We start from the raw sequence: 19,741 nt of genomic DNA, 5'->3' as shown, positions 1-19,741 counted from the left end.
AAATGGATATCAACAGGACATGTCTCCCAAATGTCCCTAAATTAACAGGGAGTGACCTGATATTAAAAAAAAAAAAAAAAATGTGTCCCCGAAATGTCCCCAAATCAAATCAACGGGAAGTAAACTAATATCAACGGGAAGCGTCCCCGAAATGTCCCCAAATCAACAGAAGGTGACCTGATATTAGTAGGACGTGTCCCCGAAATGTCCCCAAATCAACAGGAAGTGACTTGATATCAACAGAAAGTGTCCCCCAAATGGATAACAACAGGGCACGTCCCCCAAATGTCCCTAAATTAACAGGAAGTGACCTGATATCAACAAAACGTGTCCCCAAAATGTCCCCAAATCAGCCAGAAGTGACCGGATATCAACAGGACGTGTCCCCAAAATGTCCCCACATCAACAGGAAGTGACTGAATAGATCTGTATCTAGCACAGCAAAGCCCCATCTCAATTTCTCCAGAAATTGCAGTTTCTAGTCACTATAAAAATTTTCAGATGCAACGCCTCTGTACTGTACTGTATTTTGTATCACATAACAGCAGAATTTCCTACATTTCTTTCCATTCAAAAAAAGGATTTAAACTATCATCCTTTAGGAGTGTTACTCTTGTCAACTTGCCCCACACTATTACAGTATTTTGGCAATTAAAACTATCAAGCAAAAAGGAACTAGGTTTATCAAAAATAAGTTAAAACTTTATTTTGACCATTTTCATTGTATTTCATGATGTGATTTTTCTGTTTCCAGGCATTAATATTCCAACTTGTAGAAGTTGTGTCGACAATGTCTGTGATGACAACATTTTGCCTAATGTGCTGGAGAATAGGCTTCTCACCTCAGGCTACTTCAGCCCCTTCTCTTCAGAAAAGCCAGACGGTGAGATTATGTGTGAAGTTTTATTTTTATTAATGGTTAACTGTAAACATAATTAAATTAAATAAACCTGTAGAAAGATATGGCCTTATCTACTTAGATCCCAAATAGCAGAATGTAATCTTCACTTTAATAGAGCTTTCAACACCTTTAGTTGACTACAAATTTTTACTTGTTGTAGTCAAATTCTTCGACTTTAATGTAATTTAGAGTTAATCATAACATCTGAATTTTTGTTTTATCCTCGTTTTAGTTGATGAAATACAGAACCATAAGTACAGTGGGGCAAATAAGTATTTAGTCAACCACTAATTGTGCAAGTTCTCCCACTTGAAAATATTAGAGAGGCCTGTAATTGTCAACATGGGTAAACCTCAACCATGAGGGACAGACTGTGCAAAAAAAAAAAAAAAAACAGAAAATCACATTGTTTGATTTTTAGATACTTTATTTGCAAATCCTGATGGAAAATAAGTATTTGATGAAAACCAAAAATTAATCTCAATACTTTGTTATGTACCCTTTGTTGGCAATAACGGAGGCCAAACGTTTTCTGTAACTCTTCACAAGCTTTTCACACACTGTTGCTGGTATTTTGGCCCATTCCTCCATGCAGATCTCCTCTAGAACAGTGATGTTTTGGGGCTGTCGTTGGGCAACACGTACTTTCAACTCCCTCCACAGATTTTCTATGGGGTTGAGATCTGGAGACTGGCTAGGCCACTCCAGGACCTTGAAATGCTTCTTACGAAGCCACTCCTTTGTTGCCCTGGCTGTGTGTTTGGGATCGTTGTCATGCTGAAAGACCCAGCCACGTCTCATCTTCAATGCGCTTGCTGATGGAAGGAGATTTTCACTCAAAATCTCTCGATACATGGCCCCATTCATTCTTTCCTTTACACAGATCAGTCGTCCTGGTCCCTTTGCAGAAAAACAGCCCCAAAGCATGATGTTTCCACCCCCATGCTTCACAGTGGGTATGGTGTTCTTCAGATGCAATTCATTATTATTTCTCCTCCACACACGAGAACCTGTGTTTCTACCAAAAAGTTCTATTTTGGTTTCATCTAACCATAACACATTCTCCCAGTCCTCTTCTGGATCATCCAAGTGCTCTCTAGCGAACCGCAGGCGGGCCTGGACGTTTACTTTCTTCAGCAGGGGGACACGTCTGGCAGTGCAGGATTTGAGTCCCTGGTGGGAATTGTGTTACTGATAGTAGCCTTTGTTACTGTGGTCCCAGCACTCTGTAGGTCATTCACTAGGTCGCCCCGTGTGGTTCTGGCAAAACTCACCGTTCTTGTTATCATTTTGACGCCATGGGGTGAGATCTTGCATGGAGCCCCAGATCGAGGGAGATTATCAGTGGTCTTATATGTCTTCCATTTTCTAATAATTGCTCCCACAGTTGATTTCTTTACACCAAGCGTTTTACCTATTGCAGATTAAGTCTTCCCAGCCTAGTGCACGTCTACAATTTTGTCTCTAGTGTCCTTCAACAGCTCTTTGGTCTTGGCCATAGTGGAGTTTGGAGTGTGACTGATTGAAGTTGTGGACAGTTGTCTTTTATACCGATAACAAGTTAAAACAGGTGCCATTAATACAGGTAACTACAGGTGGGAATCTTTGGGCACCTAACGATTCGATTACGATTCAGAGGCTACGATTCGATTATAAATCGATTATTTAAGCCCCCCCCAGCTAGTCGCTGCTTTTAATGTTTTGTACATTAGTTACAAAAACTGTAAAAAAAAAAAAAAAAAAAAAAAAACGCTTGGAAGGCTTAAACAAACGACTATTTCAGTATCAAGTTAACAGTTAAAAACAATAAATAATATACTCAAATCCCCATTCTGTATCAGCAGCTTTAAACTACATTCAATAATATTAATTTTGTGAATCAACCATTAAAGTTGTTAAAATTGCTCCTGTTATTCCATAATTTCCCTTCTGTCTACTTTCGACATGTGAAAATTTAAAAACTATTTTAAAGGTAGACACAAGTCAATATTTTGCCGATTTAGGAGTATTTTAGATAAAAAGTTAATTAGGTCCGCTTGGAAGGTTCGTTACAACAGCCTTCCAGGGAAGTCTACGGCTTTAAGATGGCAGCCGTTTACTAATGCCCACATCTAGCTTTCTGTACATGTGCTGCTAGCGCCACCGTTATTTTGCACCTAGTCCCATATAAATATGATATCTACAGTACCATTACGTGAACGTAGTTTGTAGCAGCTGTCGGCAGGAGTCAGGTATGTTGTTGTTGTTGTTTTTTTTTTATATCTCGCGGCATGAGTTTAGTTGGAGCCATGAGTTGCGCATTGTCATTACCCGAGGGGCCGGGTAATGACAAGCATGATGTTTAGCTACTCTCGCTCCGTTCCTCATTGCGTCCCAAAGACCGCACGGCACGCTGAGTGTGTTTTACTTCCGGTTTACTTGACATATTTCAATAATCGGAATTTGGATGTTTGTGAATCGTTCTCGAATCGTCCACGGCCGAATCGCGAATAATCTAAGAATCGGAGATTTCGCACACCTCTACAGGTAACGAGTGGAGCCTCGTTAGACCTCGTTAGAAGAATTTAGACCTCTTTGACAGCCAGAAATGTTTGCTTTAGGTGACCAATTACTTATTTCCACTCTAATTTGGAAATAAATTCTTTAAAAATCAAACAATGTAATTTTCAGGGTTTTTTTTCCACATTCTGTCTCTCATGGTTGAGGTTTACCCATGTCGACAATTACAGGCCTCGCTAATCTTTTCAAGTAGGAGAACTTGCACAATTGGTGGTTGACTAAATACTTATTTGCCCCACTGTATGCTGATGTTAAAAGTGGTAGTACTCAGTTTCGAATAAAAAGTGTGTTCTTCTTTCTCTCCTGAGGTTTTAAAAATTTGAGAGTCATTTGAGATGTGCCTCTCAACTCTATCCCTTCAACATACTTCCGTCACACTAATTGCTATTATTCTCCTTCCGAACAATAACTTCAACAACACTAACCTGCTATTCTCTGAGCCAGGTGTGCCATCTTGTGGTCATAGGCGGAGTTTGACTTTTGGGGCGGGGGGGGCACAACATGTTGATGACCCCGAAACGCAGCAATAAAATTGCAAGAATATTTATAATAATTTGACAATGAGCGTTTTTTTGTTTCCCATCATTCTTGTGGGGAATTCTAAATCAGGCTGCTTAGGCAATACTTTTCGCCAAAATCGTCCTCCATTGAATTTGGTACGCCCGCTGGTGCCGTGCCAATGTAGTTACCCCAGTCAAAAATTGTATCCCTTGGGCGGAGCCATATGGAGGTAGATTTGTACCTTCATTATTCTAGCAAAATAAAAATGTGTTTGAATGCAAAAATAAATTTGAAACTCCCAAAAATTGAGTTTTTCTTTGAATTTTTGTTTTAAGTCAGTTTTTTTTTTTTTTTTTCTTTTTTTTTTTTTGATTGAAGTAATGTTGTTTTGCATTTGGGCCACATTTTGACTAAGACATTTGTGTCTTTATTATTCAATCAAAAAATAAGTTGCTTCGAACAAAAAATATATATTTTCAAACGAAAAATCACTTCAATCAAAAAAAAAAAAAAAAAAGAAAAATTTTAATCATAGAAAAAAAGTTTTTGAATGTGAAAAAATATTTGAGACTCAAATATTTGCATTTGAACTCTTAATTTTTAATTTAAAAAGTTTTCTTTGATTTTAGCAATCCTTATTGTTTTGGCGCCAAATTATGGGTAGGACATTTGTGTCTAAATCATTCAATCCCCCAAAAAGTTGCTTCAATCCCCCCAAAATATTTTCAGATAAAGAAAATCATTTGAAAAATAAAATTGCCCTCCCCTAATTTTTTTTTTTTTTTAAATAATATGCAAAGCATATGACAGTCTAAGGTGCTAGTCACATGATCTGTTTGAAAAATAATTCTGACCCATTATAAAAATCTTTTTTTTTGTTCATTTCATTCATTCATTTTTGTTGTTTGCTTTAATGCTTTACAACCTTTACACATATATAGAAAAGTCAATTACATGCAATGACACTTTTCGGCCACCACGGGGGCGGGGGGGGGGGCTAACGCTAGATAAGCAATTATATTAATTATTCTAATGTTACTTAAACATTAATTATTGTCTAAAAATGTATTAACTAATGTTAAATAAGGGACCCTTATTGTAAAGTGTTACCAGAACTTTTTCTACAGTTTGGCCTATCATCCACGCGCACACGCATTTTTTTGGGCATTGAAAACGATGGTTCTTAAAAACACCTACCAAAGTGAAGATGTGCGAATTCTGTGTTCGTAGCACCATCAGATGGACTGATAACCGAAGAGTTAACTATGGAAACTTTACTGTCTGCGACAAACTTTGTTCCCAAAGTCACACATGAGAAAAATGTTTACATTTAGTGTCAACATGGATCCCTTTGCAGTGGGTTTAGATCTAATTATTAGACAGGTGCCTTTTGCTTCCATTTATTTACAAACTCTAGCATCTCTCCATATTGGGAGGCTTTTTAAAATTTTCATTCTGTTGTACTGAGTTGAACCGAAGATTTGCGTAATGATCAAATACACTATAGAGACACTTGCTTTGTTACAACGACTAGTGAGATGTCAAGCTTATGTGTCTTAGTGTCTTTTTCTATTTTAGTTGCTTGTGTTGGAGAGTTGACTTCTGCCACTCTAGTTGTTTTCCCTACCGACCAGTGGGTGCCACTGATATACAATGAAGGGAATAGTTACCTTTCTCGCACACACCATGTAACTGTTTGCATTACTCTAACACACGTAATATAATTAATCAGGGAATAGTATCATTTCTCATAATTACTGTAGGACTGCACTACTCTATCAAACCTAATATAAAATAAATAGCACACCATAGTTTAATGAAAAGAAGCAGAATAGATACACAACGCCATCTTATCATAGAAGCCCAACGTGTGCGTCACGAGCAAGATTGATGCACCAACTCTTGCAATCAGTTCTCTCGGCCACTGCAAGGACAAAGAGCACGGCGCTCTGTCCTAAAACAAGTAGCGCCTCGCCCAGCCCGGATAACAAGTTGATAGTGGGCGCTTGGGATGTCAAGAACAGCGTCGGTCGCTGTGGCAACAACGTCCCATCCACGCACGAACCTAACCGCCCAAAACCGGCCACAGAGGGATGATCCCGAAACAACACTCAGCCACACCTTCGGCCCGGCCCACTCCACCGTAGCATTCAAAAACGCTGTACACTTAGATAATTAACAGATTTGACGCTCGGAAACATTTTCTATGAAGCCTTGTTTTGGATTAGCATTGCTCCTCCGTAGTGTTTTTTGCCTTGTTTTTGACCTTTGTCGACGAATAAATTGTCAACCTGTTTTCGGTGAACCTTCTTTTTTAAATTTAGCCCTCCCGGTTGACTCACGGAAGCGGTGAGCAGCTGAGCACCATTTCCATTTGGCTGTCGCTGTTTCCGTGCAGCTTGGCCGGGGGGGCGGATTCTTTAACATACATATTTTGTCTTTACGCTCCTAGGTAAATGCAGCCGTGGCGGTTCTGCAGATAGGACGAGCGAAACTGAACCAATAGGAGGCATCGGTAAAGACACAATTGATTCCGACCACGGCTCCTTACACAATCAAGCAGCCAATTTGGCTGTAACTGCTACTATGGAGCTTCTGGAGAACATCAGAATCGCTGAAGGAGACGAGAATTTCCTACGGTAGGAAACCTTAGAAGAGTTCAAAGAATGACCTAATTTCTATAACTGAGGGCCTATCTCACCACAGGTGGGAAATTCATTTAAAGAAGCCCCTTTGGATTACATTGACTTCATAAATAATATTGTGATTTCACGAAATAAAACCTTGATAAGGTATGACAGATATCATTTAAATAACTTGCATTTCCGCAGACTAATGGGCCTGTTCCAGTCTCCTGTGTTATGTTTCGTCATTGACACCACAAGCAGTATGGAAGATGAGATAGCCGAAGTCCAGAGACTTTCTTCTGAAATTATTGAAAGTAGGAGGGGAACCTTACTGGAGCCGCCAGCCTACATATTGGTTCCCTTCAATGATCCAGGTAGGTACATTTTTAAATCGAGATAGGGCTCCAAGCATCAGCGTGGAGGGATATTTTAAGGCTGATGTGCCAATGGAAAAAAAAACTTGCTTTGGGTTAGCTCTATGGTCTCTCAAGAGCCAAATAATCCAACTTCACATGTTTCAAAAACCGTAAACTGGGCTCAAAAATCCTAGTTGCATTATTCTTAATTGTCTGAAAATATAAGGATCATATCATACTGTATATATCAGGGCACCCAACCTTTTTTGCACCACGGACCGATGTGATTTGTTTGTTTTTTTCACGGACCGGCGTTCTGTCAAATTTTGCACCCTTATAAAATTTTGCTCCGAAAGCTTTTGTGGCGTTGAAAAAAGACCTCTTTTATATTCAGTTGGACTCTCAATGTTGTCCAACGGTGCTAAAAAACTATTTACATCATAAACATACATGTGCAACACGAAAATGGCATAAATTAATGCTTAACGACACGGCGAAGTCCTATCAGGACTTACAGTTTAGACTAACTCAAAACTTAACTAGAACTTAAAAATGGCTTGAACAAATGGAAATTCAATTGAAACACGTGGGAAAAACACCTAACTTTTAAGTGATGTGTGTTATCAAGCATAATGGCATTTTTAGGTAAGAAATACATATATTTTTCATAAGATCTAAAAGTTTTTGGAGTGAAAGCAGTGAATTGGTCTTTTTTTTTTTTTATTCTAGTCACATCTGAGAGGCAATTGTTGGCTGTTTTCAACAATGTACATCAAAATTAAAGACACTGATTGACTGAAAATGGTTCAATATTAGATGAAATGTCTTTTTTTGTATATTTATAATTGCTCTTTACCTAAAAAATATGTTTTATCCAATTACTCGATTAATCTATAGGATTTTCACTAAAATTACTAAAATATTCGGAAGCTGCAGCCCTACTAGCTATTAGTCGGTAGTGTGTCCTAACTTTTTCCTCATTTAGAATATGGCGGAAAACACAGACAAGGCTGAAAAAGCAGTTTTTGCTCTTGCACCCCTCTTTAAAATAAACTGCTGCATTTTAAGCCAAAATTGTGTTTGATAGAACAATATGTCTATATGCTGCCAGAGCAGATTCATGGCGCGTTAAGCCCCCAAACTATTTTTAATTTGTCCGTTTTAACCTGAAAACCCGTGTTTACAGACGTCGCGCAACCGCTTTTGTTTCAACCCAGCCATAAAACGAAGGTAATTAATTAAATTTATTATTCAAAATGTCATTTTTAGCTTAGAATCATTGATTGACTGTCTAATATTTCGTGAAAAAAAAAAAAAAAAACGACTTAAAAAAAATTATTCACTCTTATATTTTAAACTTTTAAACAAAGTGTGTCGCAATGAAAAAAAAGGTGTCTGTAAAAAAGAGACGGATATCTACTTCATAATTATCATTTAATTGTATTTTTTTGTTACTGTCGCATTTTCTCCAATATGTTATCCAATGTTATGTCCAATATGTTGATAAATGATCGATCCAAACATAGATAAGATTTAAAAAAAAAAAGTTAAACACGGTAAATATATGAAAAAGAAACTCTCGACCACTCCTTGTTGTCTGCGATTTCTGCATCGCAACCCTTGTTATATTACCATGTTTCACCCATAAAATCCCCCCAAAAATCCAGCTTTGGCCATTCTCAGCTGTGTCTTGACACTGAGTGACACATGCTAGACGGAGTTTTGGGATCGAAAAAAGGTAACTACGCGATAATATCTCGTTAAAGTCATGGCGTCCTTAATTCTGCTCTTTAATGCTCTCACCTCCAGATAGGGTTTTGCTGTTTAAAAAATGTTTTTTTTTTTTTTTAAATGCTAGAAAATTGAGATTTTAAGCTTTCCAATGATGTATCACAAATGCATATCGGTCAATTTTGAAAATCGGCAAAATTGGGGGTCTCAGAGCGGAACTTCAAGTCACCTGAGTGTTTTCCGCCATATGCATTTTTGTTGATATATTTGGTTTTATGAGTAAAACTGTTATTTTTTTGTTGTTTACCTACAACTAAATAACTTTCTTTTCCAGACATTGATATGTGAACATTTCTTAATAAAGAACTGAATATCTAATGGGGTGTCCTAATTTTTTTACATGACTAACTGGTTTAAACATACATTTCAATCGCTACAACACAAAGGCCACAAACAACAAACAAACAAACAAATCGATAAGAGTGATTTGCTAACTTTCAGATTTCGGACCTCTACTAAGGACAAGCGACGCAGATTTTTTCATAGAAGCGATCAATAATTTGACTGCCTCTGGAGGGGGTGACGTCTTAGAGATGAGTTTGTCCGCACTACAGGTATCTTTCATATTAAAAGAATTTTTTTTTTTTTTTTTAAGTCAATTGACTTGTGAACACTTGCAATCCTGATTATCCTCTGTACTATTTTTTGCTACCAGCTTGCCCTTACCGGGGCTCCACCCTTATCGGACATATTTGTCTTTACTGATGCGCCGCCAAAGGATGCATTTTTGAAAAGCACCGTCACTGCCCTAATTGAGGAAAGAAAGTCTGTGGTGAGTTTTCTTTAGTCATAATGACTACCATCACTTTAGAAAAGTATTATACATTTTTTATGCAGAGGTGGGTAGAGAAGCCAAAAATTTTACTCTAGTAAGAGTAGCATTACTTTAAAATAATATTACTCAAGAATGAGTAAAAGTAGTTATCCAAAAAAGGTTTTTAAGTAAAAAAGTATCCAGTGAAAAGCATACTCCAGTAATGAGCAACATTGAGTAACTGCTTATTTTGATTTTTTTTTTTTTTTTTTTTTTTTTTTAACACTAGAAAACCCAGCAGAGGCCGGCTTGGCCTTTCCCAAGACAAACACTCCTAATATTCCCTAGAAATGGCCGATTTGGCCTCTCCTCCGTGACTCATGTGATAGTTTGTGTCAGTTCAAGTCAAGCTACATTTATTTAATTACATTTATTTATGAAGTTTGACACTTTTTAAACATTTTTTCATTCACTTCTCCTATACTCCACACATAACGACAGAAAGAATGGCCCAAATATGTACGTTGTTTTGAAGAAGAAAAAAAAGCGGTTTAGAACTGCAATTTGAGTGTAAAGCAGGAATTGTGTCTATAGTTTAGAAGGAGTGAATCAGGGTCATGGAGTATGGATTGTGGTCATTGTGTCTGAAGTTAATGTATGTCTAGTGGTTGCATTTCCATATGAACGGCTGTTGTCTGTCCGACAACGGCTTGCCAATTCAAAAGCACTTGGGTCATTTTTGCCACCTCTGGGTTTTCCGGGGCAGAGGCCATATCGGCCATTGTTTGGGACTAGTAGGAGTACCAGAATTCTCTAGGACTTCTGTTAAACAATGTTATATTTTTTCTCAGCAGCACAAATTTATCTATATGAACTGTTGTTATAATGATACTCTACAATAACCCATTACATAACCACATTAAGCCAAAGAAAAAGAAAACGAAAGAAAAAAATTAGGGCTGTCAAACGATTAAAATTTTTAATCGAGTTAATTACAGCTTAAAAATTAATTAATCATAATTAATCGCAATTCAAACCATCTATAAAATATGCCATATTTTTCTGTAAATTATTGTTGGAATGGAAAGATAAGACAAGATGGATATATACATTCAACATACGGTACATAAGGACTGTATTTGTTTATTATAACAATAAATCAACAAGATGGCATGAACATTCTGTTAAAGTGATCCATGGATAGAAAGACTTGTAGTTCTTAAAAGATGAATGTTAGCACAAGTTAGAGAAATTTTATATTAAAACCCCTCTTAATGTTTTCGTTTTAATAAAATTTGTAAAATTTTCAAGCAAAAAATAAAGTAGTAGCCCTATTCTGTCCTCAATGTCTGTGAGTACACAAATTGACAGATAACTGACACATAAGAAGTTCCAAAAAGAAATCAGACGGTGTGGCAAAGTTGCATGGGCTTTACTGAAGTCATCTCTTTTTGACAGGAGCACGTTTCTTGTATTTTTGTAAAACTGAAAATAACAAGGCAATGTGTCAATAACTTGCATAAATCACAAAATAACATAAAATGTACACACACACGTGTCCATTTGAGCAGTAGCACTAGCCAATTAGCTCACAAGCAGCTAACAATGTAACTGCATTTCACCATATATGTGAACAAATTCAAATACACATCACCAATAACTATCTAATGCTCATGAATATAAACAAAGGAGGAATATAACTCACAAGCAATGCATGCATTAGACACAAACAGTGTGATGATGCTATAAGAACTGCCACTGAATACTGGATGCAGACGTTAGCTGGTCTGAATAGCACTGTCTATTAGTGTGAGTTCGCGTCGACATATAATTACGTCAGAAAAGCGCGCCGAAACCCAAATAATCAGGTGCACCGAATCGCCAGCAGAGGGCGACATTACGCCACATAACATATGCAAGTCACACCCAAGCGCCAGCAGAGGGCAGAAAAACTCCATAAAACACAATTAACAAGTTGGCCTTTCACTGTACTGACATTTAAATTTGTCTGAGCGGGGCTAGTGCGTTAATTGCGTCAAATATTTTAACGTGATTAATTAAAAAAATTAATTAACGCCCGTTAACGCGATAATTTTGACAGCCCTAAAAAAAATTATTATTTTTCTTAAAAATCATTGAATTCCGGCACGAGTGAGAGGAAAAAAACTGAAATGAAGCATTATTAATCCAAAAAGCATGAGTGCCCTGCCCTCTAGTGGAGAAAATAGTTCCTAGTTTGAATAGTAAATACTGTAGTTCCTTCATAGTTATTCCAAACTATAACCATAGTAGACATTTTTTGATGACATTTTTATGCTGTATCTCATTTTGCCTTATAAAGTACTGTTTAAGGAGTAATATACAGTATATTGTTCATGTACTACAGTCCCTGACAAAAGTCTTGTCGCTTGTCCATTTTGTAGAAACAATTGCTAATAATCTGACTTTTAATTATTCAATTGGTTTCAGAAGTGGCTCATATGAAAGCTAAGACCCTCCCAAATGATGTTGAATGTACAAAAATATATTTGTTTCACTGAAAAAAGATTTATCATTTAATGAAGATATAAAGGTCAAATTTTGGCACGACAAAAGTTATGTCGCCTACAGGAAGTAGTGTGAAAACTGAACAAAAAATGTACTTCAAATACAAAAATATGTTACATAACATAAGCGAATTAAGTAGTGGTGCTGTGAGATCCAAATGTAATATTTTGTATGACTTCCTTGCTTGAAGGACTGCATCCATGTGGTTCGGCAAAGATACATACAATTTATTGATGAAGTCATCAGGAACATCAAAGAAAGCAGTCTTGCATGCCTCCCAGAGTTCATCAACATTCTTGGGTTTCGTCTTCCATGCTTCCTCTTTCATCCTACCCCAGACATGCTCAATGATGTTCATGTCTGGTGACTGGGCTGGCCAGTCCTCTAGGATCTTTATCTTCTTTGCCTTCAGGAACTTTGAGGTAGAGATTGAAGTATGCGATGGGGCACCATCCTGCTGCAGAATTTGTCCCTTTTTATGGTTAGGAATGTAAGAGGCAGCTAATATTTGTTGATATTTCAGACTATTTATGTTGCCTTCCACCCTGCACATTTCTTAGGGTGCGGACAATTAAAACACAGTGTGGCATTTGCCAAGGCCCACAGCCTGTCAAAAGGATGGACGCTGGAAAAGTGGCAAAAGGTGGATTTTTCAGATGAATCTTCCATTGAATTACACCACAATCACCAAAAATATTGCAGGAGACCTACTGGAGCCTGCATGGATCCGAGATTCGCTCAGAAAACAGTGAAGTTTGGTTGTGGCAAAATCATGGTCCGGGGTTACATCCAGTATGGGGGTGTGCGAGAGATCTGCAGGGTGGAAGGCAACATAAATAGTCTGAAATATCAACAAATCTTAGCTGCTGCTTACATTCCTAAGCATAAAAAGGGACAAATTCTGCAGCAGGATGGTGCTCCATTGCATTCTTCAATCTCGAGGAGCATGGATGCAGTCCTTCAAGCCCATGGAAGTCATACAAAATATTAAATTTGGATCTCACAGCACCACTACCTAATTCGCTTATGTTATATAACCTATTTTTGTATTTGAAGTACATTTTTTGTTCAATTTTCACACTACTTTCTGTTGGCGACAAAACTTTTGTCTTGCCCAAATTTGACCTTTATGTCTTCATTAAATGATAAATCTTTTTTTAGTTAAAAAAAAAATTTTTTTTGTACATTCACATTTGGGAGGGTCTTAGCTTTCATATGAGCCACTTCTGAAATCAATTGAATAATTAAAAGTCAGGTTATTAGCAAGTGTTTCTACAAAATAGATAAGCGACAAGACTTTTGTCAGGGACTGTACAGAATAAAGAGGAAAAAATGTAATGACTCTTGTGTAGCCTGTAGTAGCAGAGTAAGAGTACCGTAATTTTCGGACTATAAGCCGCTACTTTTTCCCCTACTTTTGAATCCTGAGGCTTATAGTCCAGTGCGGCTTTTATATTGATTTAATTGGGACAGCAGTGTCATAAAACTGCCATAAGACCGTCATAATTATGACATGAATATGACACTATCATGGACATTAATGAATGAATGAATGTCATTAAGTATCATCCAGAACATTTTGTCACCAATACTCCATTTGTGTCCAGCTCGGATCTTTTACATCTATTCAAAAGTGAGATAATTTGCCGGATGACACAAAATGACATCTGTCATAAGCATTCATTAATGCTAATGCAGTACTTCTCAAATAGTGGGGCGCGCCCCCCTGGGGGCGCAGAGCGATGTCAGGGGTAGCGCATGTGACCTCGGGGAACATGCTTTTTTTTTTTTTTTTTTTTTGTCCCGTACTGGAATAAAGTGTACTTGCACATCCACTCAGTGGGTGGCAGTGGCGCTCTCATTTACAGAGTGCGCGCAATATTTTTGAACCAAGCAAAGAAAGCCGTTTTCCAGCCGGACTCACGCAGCGACCTTCTCCAGTTCTCACGTGTCCGTCCGAGAAGTGCCATTTTCGGTTTGGGATCGTCACGACGACCACCCTCACCTACGGTTCTCCCTCGGCCGCCGAGAATGCGCTTTTTATTGTGCCTGTTGACTTTGACTTTTAATACAGTGGGAGATGAGGAAAGACCACTTTTTACCGTGTCTAAAAATAACTATAGCGGACAGCCGGAAGCCAAATCAATTAAGACGCCACTTAAAGACATTACACCCCAATCTCATTGATAAGCCGCTTGTTTTTTAGCGAAAACGTGCCGAATATTCGTCCCGCTTTGTCAGTGTTATATCAGTAAACCAGTGAGCACTGTTAGCATGCTCAGTGCTAAATAACCTCACAACATTGCAAAGGAGGTGAGCAGCAAAAATAAAAACTGTCCTTCTGTCCAAAGACAATCTTTTTTTCTTTTATTCGGCTTTGTTTTTTCGGTCAATTTTTTTGGCATATTGTCCTCATGAGTTAATGTTTCTAATCAATTTGAATTTGTTATTATTTACTGATTTCATTACATTTTATTTTTCTGTATCAAGTGGTCAAAAATGTACCGTGAGTGTATTTTACAGTTTGGATGTGACTTTTTTTTAGATTCATGCAAATTGATGCGCGTTAAGTCTTTCCTGTTACAAACAAAACATTGTTAATAAAGTTATACTTTATTAGAAGTTGATGTTACTTTTTTTTTTTTTTAATAGAAAAAAAGGACAATGTTAGGCAGAGGCGTACTTATAATAGTAATTTTATAGACAAATGATACTATTTACAGTGACGGCAGAGAGTTTGGGGGGGTTGCGGAAAATTTACGTCTTCCTTGGGGGGGCGTAACAGAAAATAATTGAGAAGCACTCTGCTAATGGCAGTGCCATGTCATAATTATGATGGTCTTATGACAGTTTTATGGTGCCACTTTCAAATAAAGTGTTACCAAATACCACTTAATGAAACAACTGGAAGAGTAACTGAAGAAATAATTAGAACAGACCATGAATTTGAATTGTTATTTACATCGCCGCAATGCATGCTAGGAGGCATGTTGTACAACAACAGTGTTGACAGCAGGTGGCAAAAGAGGTTGACTGTCTTCCCCAAGGGAGCAGTGATAGCCAAATGAAGATTCTTGAATCAATTAAGCTTTGCGGCCAATTGTTTCAAAGCTTCATGGTGGTTCATTTAGTATTATGACAGTCTTATGATGCCGCTGTCTAATAAAGTGTTACCGGTTAAATATCTTTTGGTGTACATATCCCATAATACAGTGAGGACAGCTGCGGCTTATTGTCCAATGCTGCTTATCTATGAACAAATGCCGTTTTCTTGTCGAATTTGGTGGGTGTCGGCTTATAGTCAGGTGCGCCTTATGGTCCAGAAGTTACGGTAGTGTTATTTCTTCACAAATCTACTCAAGTAAAAGTAAAAAGTATGGCTTAGTAAAACTACTCCTGGAAGTACATTTTCCCTAAAAAAGTTACTCATGTAAATGTAACAGAGTACATGTAACTCGTTACTACCCATCTCTTATTTTATGTTTGGTGCATTTCTCCAACTTGGAGCATAAATGGCCAGATTTCCACACCAAAAATCCAGGCTAGTTCTGTCTTACTGTAATTTGCTATGTTGCGTGAAACTTGACATGCAGTGAAAACTTCAAACAAACTGTGCACTGGAATTTTTAGGTAACATTCATGCTGACAAACGTCGAATCCGGAAGACGTAAAAGAGAGCTCGAAGGTGTGATGTCTCAGGTATCGTTGTTGGGAGCCTCGCAGCTGTACCGTGATCTTTCCAGGGCATCTGGAGGCGAAACTATTGAGGTCAGCGACAGAGAGTTTGCTCTGGCGACATCTATTATCGAGGATTCTTTAAGAAGTGCAACGGTAATATAAAGAACGAAGAAAAAAAGAGAAACACTGTACAGAATATGCGTCAAAATATGTCTTTGTCTTTTCAGGTGATAGTTTTTCAAGAAGAAAGAAGCAACCCTCAAAGTTTCCAGTTTACCATTGATAACTCACTAGAGAACGTAATAATCTCCATTACAGGGAATCCAGATCTCACCTTTAATCTCACCAGCTCAACTGGTACTACGGTTAATCTAGTTTTACCTTTTCATTTTTAGCAGCAGCATTAACCATTTCAAATGTTAGTACATAATGAAAATCTCACTTACCTTTCAGGTGTATCTCAGAGCTCAAATGAATCCAGTGGCCCTCTGGCATCTTTGATCATGGCAGGAACCCTTCATCGACTGATTCTCAACAGTGACAGTGAAACTGGACTGTGGAAAATCAGTGTAGATTCTGAAGACCCCTACTTAGTCAGGATTACAGGTCAGTGGATGCATGGAACTAGAGTTGGCACACAAATGGTCTCATTTACTTGTGTTTTGGCATGTGCCGATAACCAGTTTCAAGGTATACTGTGGTATGAAAACGTCACGGTTTCAAAACCGCAAAAATTTTCCGTCATACCGTCCCTAAGGTATTGGCTATTTTTTATGTACCATAAATGCAGGGAGAAATCCCTCGATTGCAGCTGCAGGGCTCAACCCTCCGCCACTGGTTGTTGCTCAGTGTCAGTGAGTCAGATGTGCTACACTTAGCATTAGGGTTGTTCCGATCATGTGTTTTTTGCTCCCGATCCGATCCCGATCATTTTAGTTTGAGTATCTGCCGATACCGATATTTCCCGATCCGATTGCTTTTTCTTTTGCTCCCGATTCAATTCCAATCATTCCCGATAATTTTTCCCCATCATATACATTTTGGCAATACATTAAGAAAAAAATGAATAAAACTCGGACGAATATATACAGTCAACATACAGTACATAAGTACTGTATTTGTTTATTTTGACAATAAATCCTCAAGATGGCATTTACATTATTAACATTCTTTCTGTGAGAGGGATCCACGGATAGAAAGACTTGTAATTCTTAAAGGATAAATGTGACTTTGTCTATTGTGACTAAATATAGCCATCTAGTGTATTTGTTGAGCTTTCAGTAAATGATACTGTAGCCATTTAACTGTTCTGCCCAAATGCATGATGGGAAGTGCAACCATGACTGTGCGTAGTGGTACCAATTGATATATCTTCTCTGCGTTTGGAAATACCATAGGGTGTTAAGAAAAACATCAACTACTACCTTTTGTACCTGATTGTAAGGCTTTAGCCAATTAAAAAAAGGCTCCAGAGGCTGTCAAAATTCACTCTACTCATTTAACGCTGCCTTTTAGCTCTATATATAGGTAAAATGGCGCCATTGCAGATTGAACGCAACAATGCGTGAGTGGGTCGTGCAGCGCATGCGTTAATTGCGTTAAATATTTTAACGTGATAAATTTTTTAAAAATTAATTACCGCCGTTACTGCGATAAATTTGATAACCCTACATTAAGGCTAAACTAAAGACTCTGGATGAGAGCAACATATTATGTCTGTAACGTTAAATACAATTAGGAAACAATTTAATTAAAAAATATATATATATCAAAAAAAGGCATGTCCGATATTTTTTTGCCGATTCCGATACTTTGAAAATGACGTGATCGGGATGCCGATCGATCGGGACATCTCTACTTAGCATGTTTGCAGAGGTTGGCTGCCAAGGAGGCAATACCTCCAATATGATTTATTAATTCATTTAATTAATTTATACAAAATTAAAGGTTCGTAAACACTATGATGAACGTTTCCCACCAGCCACGAGAGTAAACTCCAGGGTGTTTTAGTGTGTCTAGCGATGAGAAAACCAGTTTTTTTCTCTCTGGTAACTGTCTGTGTTGAGAAAGAGAGTGTGTGTATAGTGTAGAGCTGAAACGAATACTCGAGGAACTCGAGTAACTCGAGTTTAAAAACTGATCCGAGTAATTATATTCACCTCGAGGAATCGTTTAATTTTGCCAGCTCTAAGCATCACGTTTTGCCCGGACTACTTTTAATGCGGGACAACACGCTAACGTCACATGCGGGACAACACGCTAACGTCACATGCATAGAGGAAGAAGCAATAAAAAAAATAAAAAAAACTTATTGCAGCCGACAGCCGCTACAAACAACACCGACATTGCTAAAAACTACGCCCGCATTATGCTAGTGTGGTAGCAGGTAGTGTCCGATGCGTCTCATAGATATCGCATGCATTTAGGACTAGATGCGAAGTGACAGACTCGGCCGCGTCTGGGCAGAGTTAATAAACAGCCGCCATCTTTAAGCAGTAGACTTCTCAGCGCTCATAAATATAACGTTACTGTCACTCGCTCAAGTAACGTTAGCCCTTCGGAGGGCTAGGTTTCTATTGATTATGACCACTGTCGATGCGTGGCTAACGTGTCTTACATACAGGCTTTATTTAATCTGTAAAAACACAGCGCTGTAGAGTGATGAGAGTGTAAAATTAAAACATAATAAAGCAAACTGTCAGATTTAGCTCCGTAGTCATTGCTGAATAAAACACCAAGTAGCACTGGTCCCTGATGTGCTCCAATACAGCAGGTATCATTCATTTATTTTGAACACTGCAAAAACTCAAAATCCTATCTGTACTTACAGTTTAGACTAACTTAAAACTTAACTAGAACTTAATAATAGCTTGACACAAATGGAAATTCAATTGAAACACGTGGGGGAAAAACATGTAGCTTAATTACAGTGTAATTACATTTTTAGGTAAGAAATATATAATTCATATAAGATCTAGAAGTTTTTTGAGTGAAAGCAGTGAATTTTTTTATAGTCAGATCTGAGATGCAATTGTTGGCTGTTTTCAACATTGTACATCGAAAATAAAGATATTGATTAACTGAAAATGGTTCAATATTGGATTAAATGTCTTTTTTTCTCATGTATATTTACGTATAATTGCTCTTTACCTAAAAAAATTGTTTTATCCGATTACTCGATTAACCCTTTAACACATAAGCCTATTTTGGCCGAATTTGCATGCCTTTGATGTTGCCTTTATATTTCAAAGAAAAAACTGTTCACAATGGCCAAGTTGGGTCCCTTTCTTCAGGATACCTTGAACTTCATGTCCAAACTGTTGTTTTCTTCACTGACCAACTTTAACCCACATTTTGGACCCAAAAAGACAAGAAAATCCCAAAATCTTTTTTCAAAATTTGTAATGTTGAAGTCCCACTGACAACCAAACATGCTCAATCAACCGTTTTGAAGCTTGATAATATTTATTTAACTTGCTGGGATAAACATTCAATAGAAAAAAATAAGATTGAATAGTTTTATGTTTGACAATTCAACACAAACAGCAGCTATGGTCATAGGCTTTTTTGGCCTTCACACATACTATGGTCAAAACATGTTAAATACAGTGCAAAATAGTGAGAGAAAAAAATTATATATATTATCCAACACAAAAAGGGTTTGGAGGATATCTCTTTGTGAAGTTAGGTATTGTACATATCACCTTATCAAAGGTACATATGTACATGCAATCAAGCTTCTCGAACACACATCTATATAAAAATTGAAGATTCATCGTGCAGAAAAAATAACATTGAAAAAAAGTATTTTCAAAAATATTGACAAGTAGTTCAGTTCAATTCAATTTTTTAGGCATTCGACCCAATAGTTTTTTTTTTTTTTTTTGCGCACTCAATAAAGTTTGTTTTTGAACATGTCACTAAGCTGAGTCACATACAACGCCACACAGCCTACTCATCTGCCGTTTGCACGCTGCTTCTACTCGCCGAGACACCTGACTGATCCGAGGAAAACAATGACAAATAC

General features: G+C 37.5%; 1 protein-coding gene across 1 annotated transcript in view; it reads left to right on the top strand.

Annotated features, from left to right (window-relative positions):
* Nucleotides 1-19,741, top strand: part of LOC130920596 (von Willebrand factor A domain-containing protein 7-like) — a 57,500-nt gene that overhangs the window by 18,109 nt on the left and 19,650 nt on the right. The window contains exons 5-12 of the mRNA XM_057843923.1: nt 755-883; nt 6,414-6,600; nt 6,793-6,962; nt 9,177-9,289; nt 9,391-9,507; nt 15,667-15,867; nt 15,942-16,071; nt 16,168-16,320. Of these exons, the coding sequence (XP_057699906.1) occupies nt 755-883; nt 6,414-6,600; nt 6,793-6,962; nt 9,177-9,289; nt 9,391-9,507; nt 15,667-15,867; nt 15,942-16,071; nt 16,168-16,320 (1,200 nt within the window). The remainder of the gene's footprint in view (nt 1-754; nt 884-6,413; nt 6,601-6,792; nt 6,963-9,176; nt 9,290-9,390; nt 9,508-15,666; nt 15,868-15,941; nt 16,072-16,167; nt 16,321-19,741) is intronic.

The sequence above is a fragment of the Corythoichthys intestinalis genome, chromosome 8 (assembly GCF_030265065.1).
Source record: "Corythoichthys intestinalis isolate RoL2023-P3 chromosome 8, ASM3026506v1, whole genome shotgun sequence".
Taxonomy (NCBI): Eukaryota; Metazoa; Chordata; class Actinopteri; order Syngnathiformes; family Syngnathidae; genus Corythoichthys; species Corythoichthys intestinalis.
This window is presented reverse-complemented; position numbering and strand designations above follow the sequence as displayed.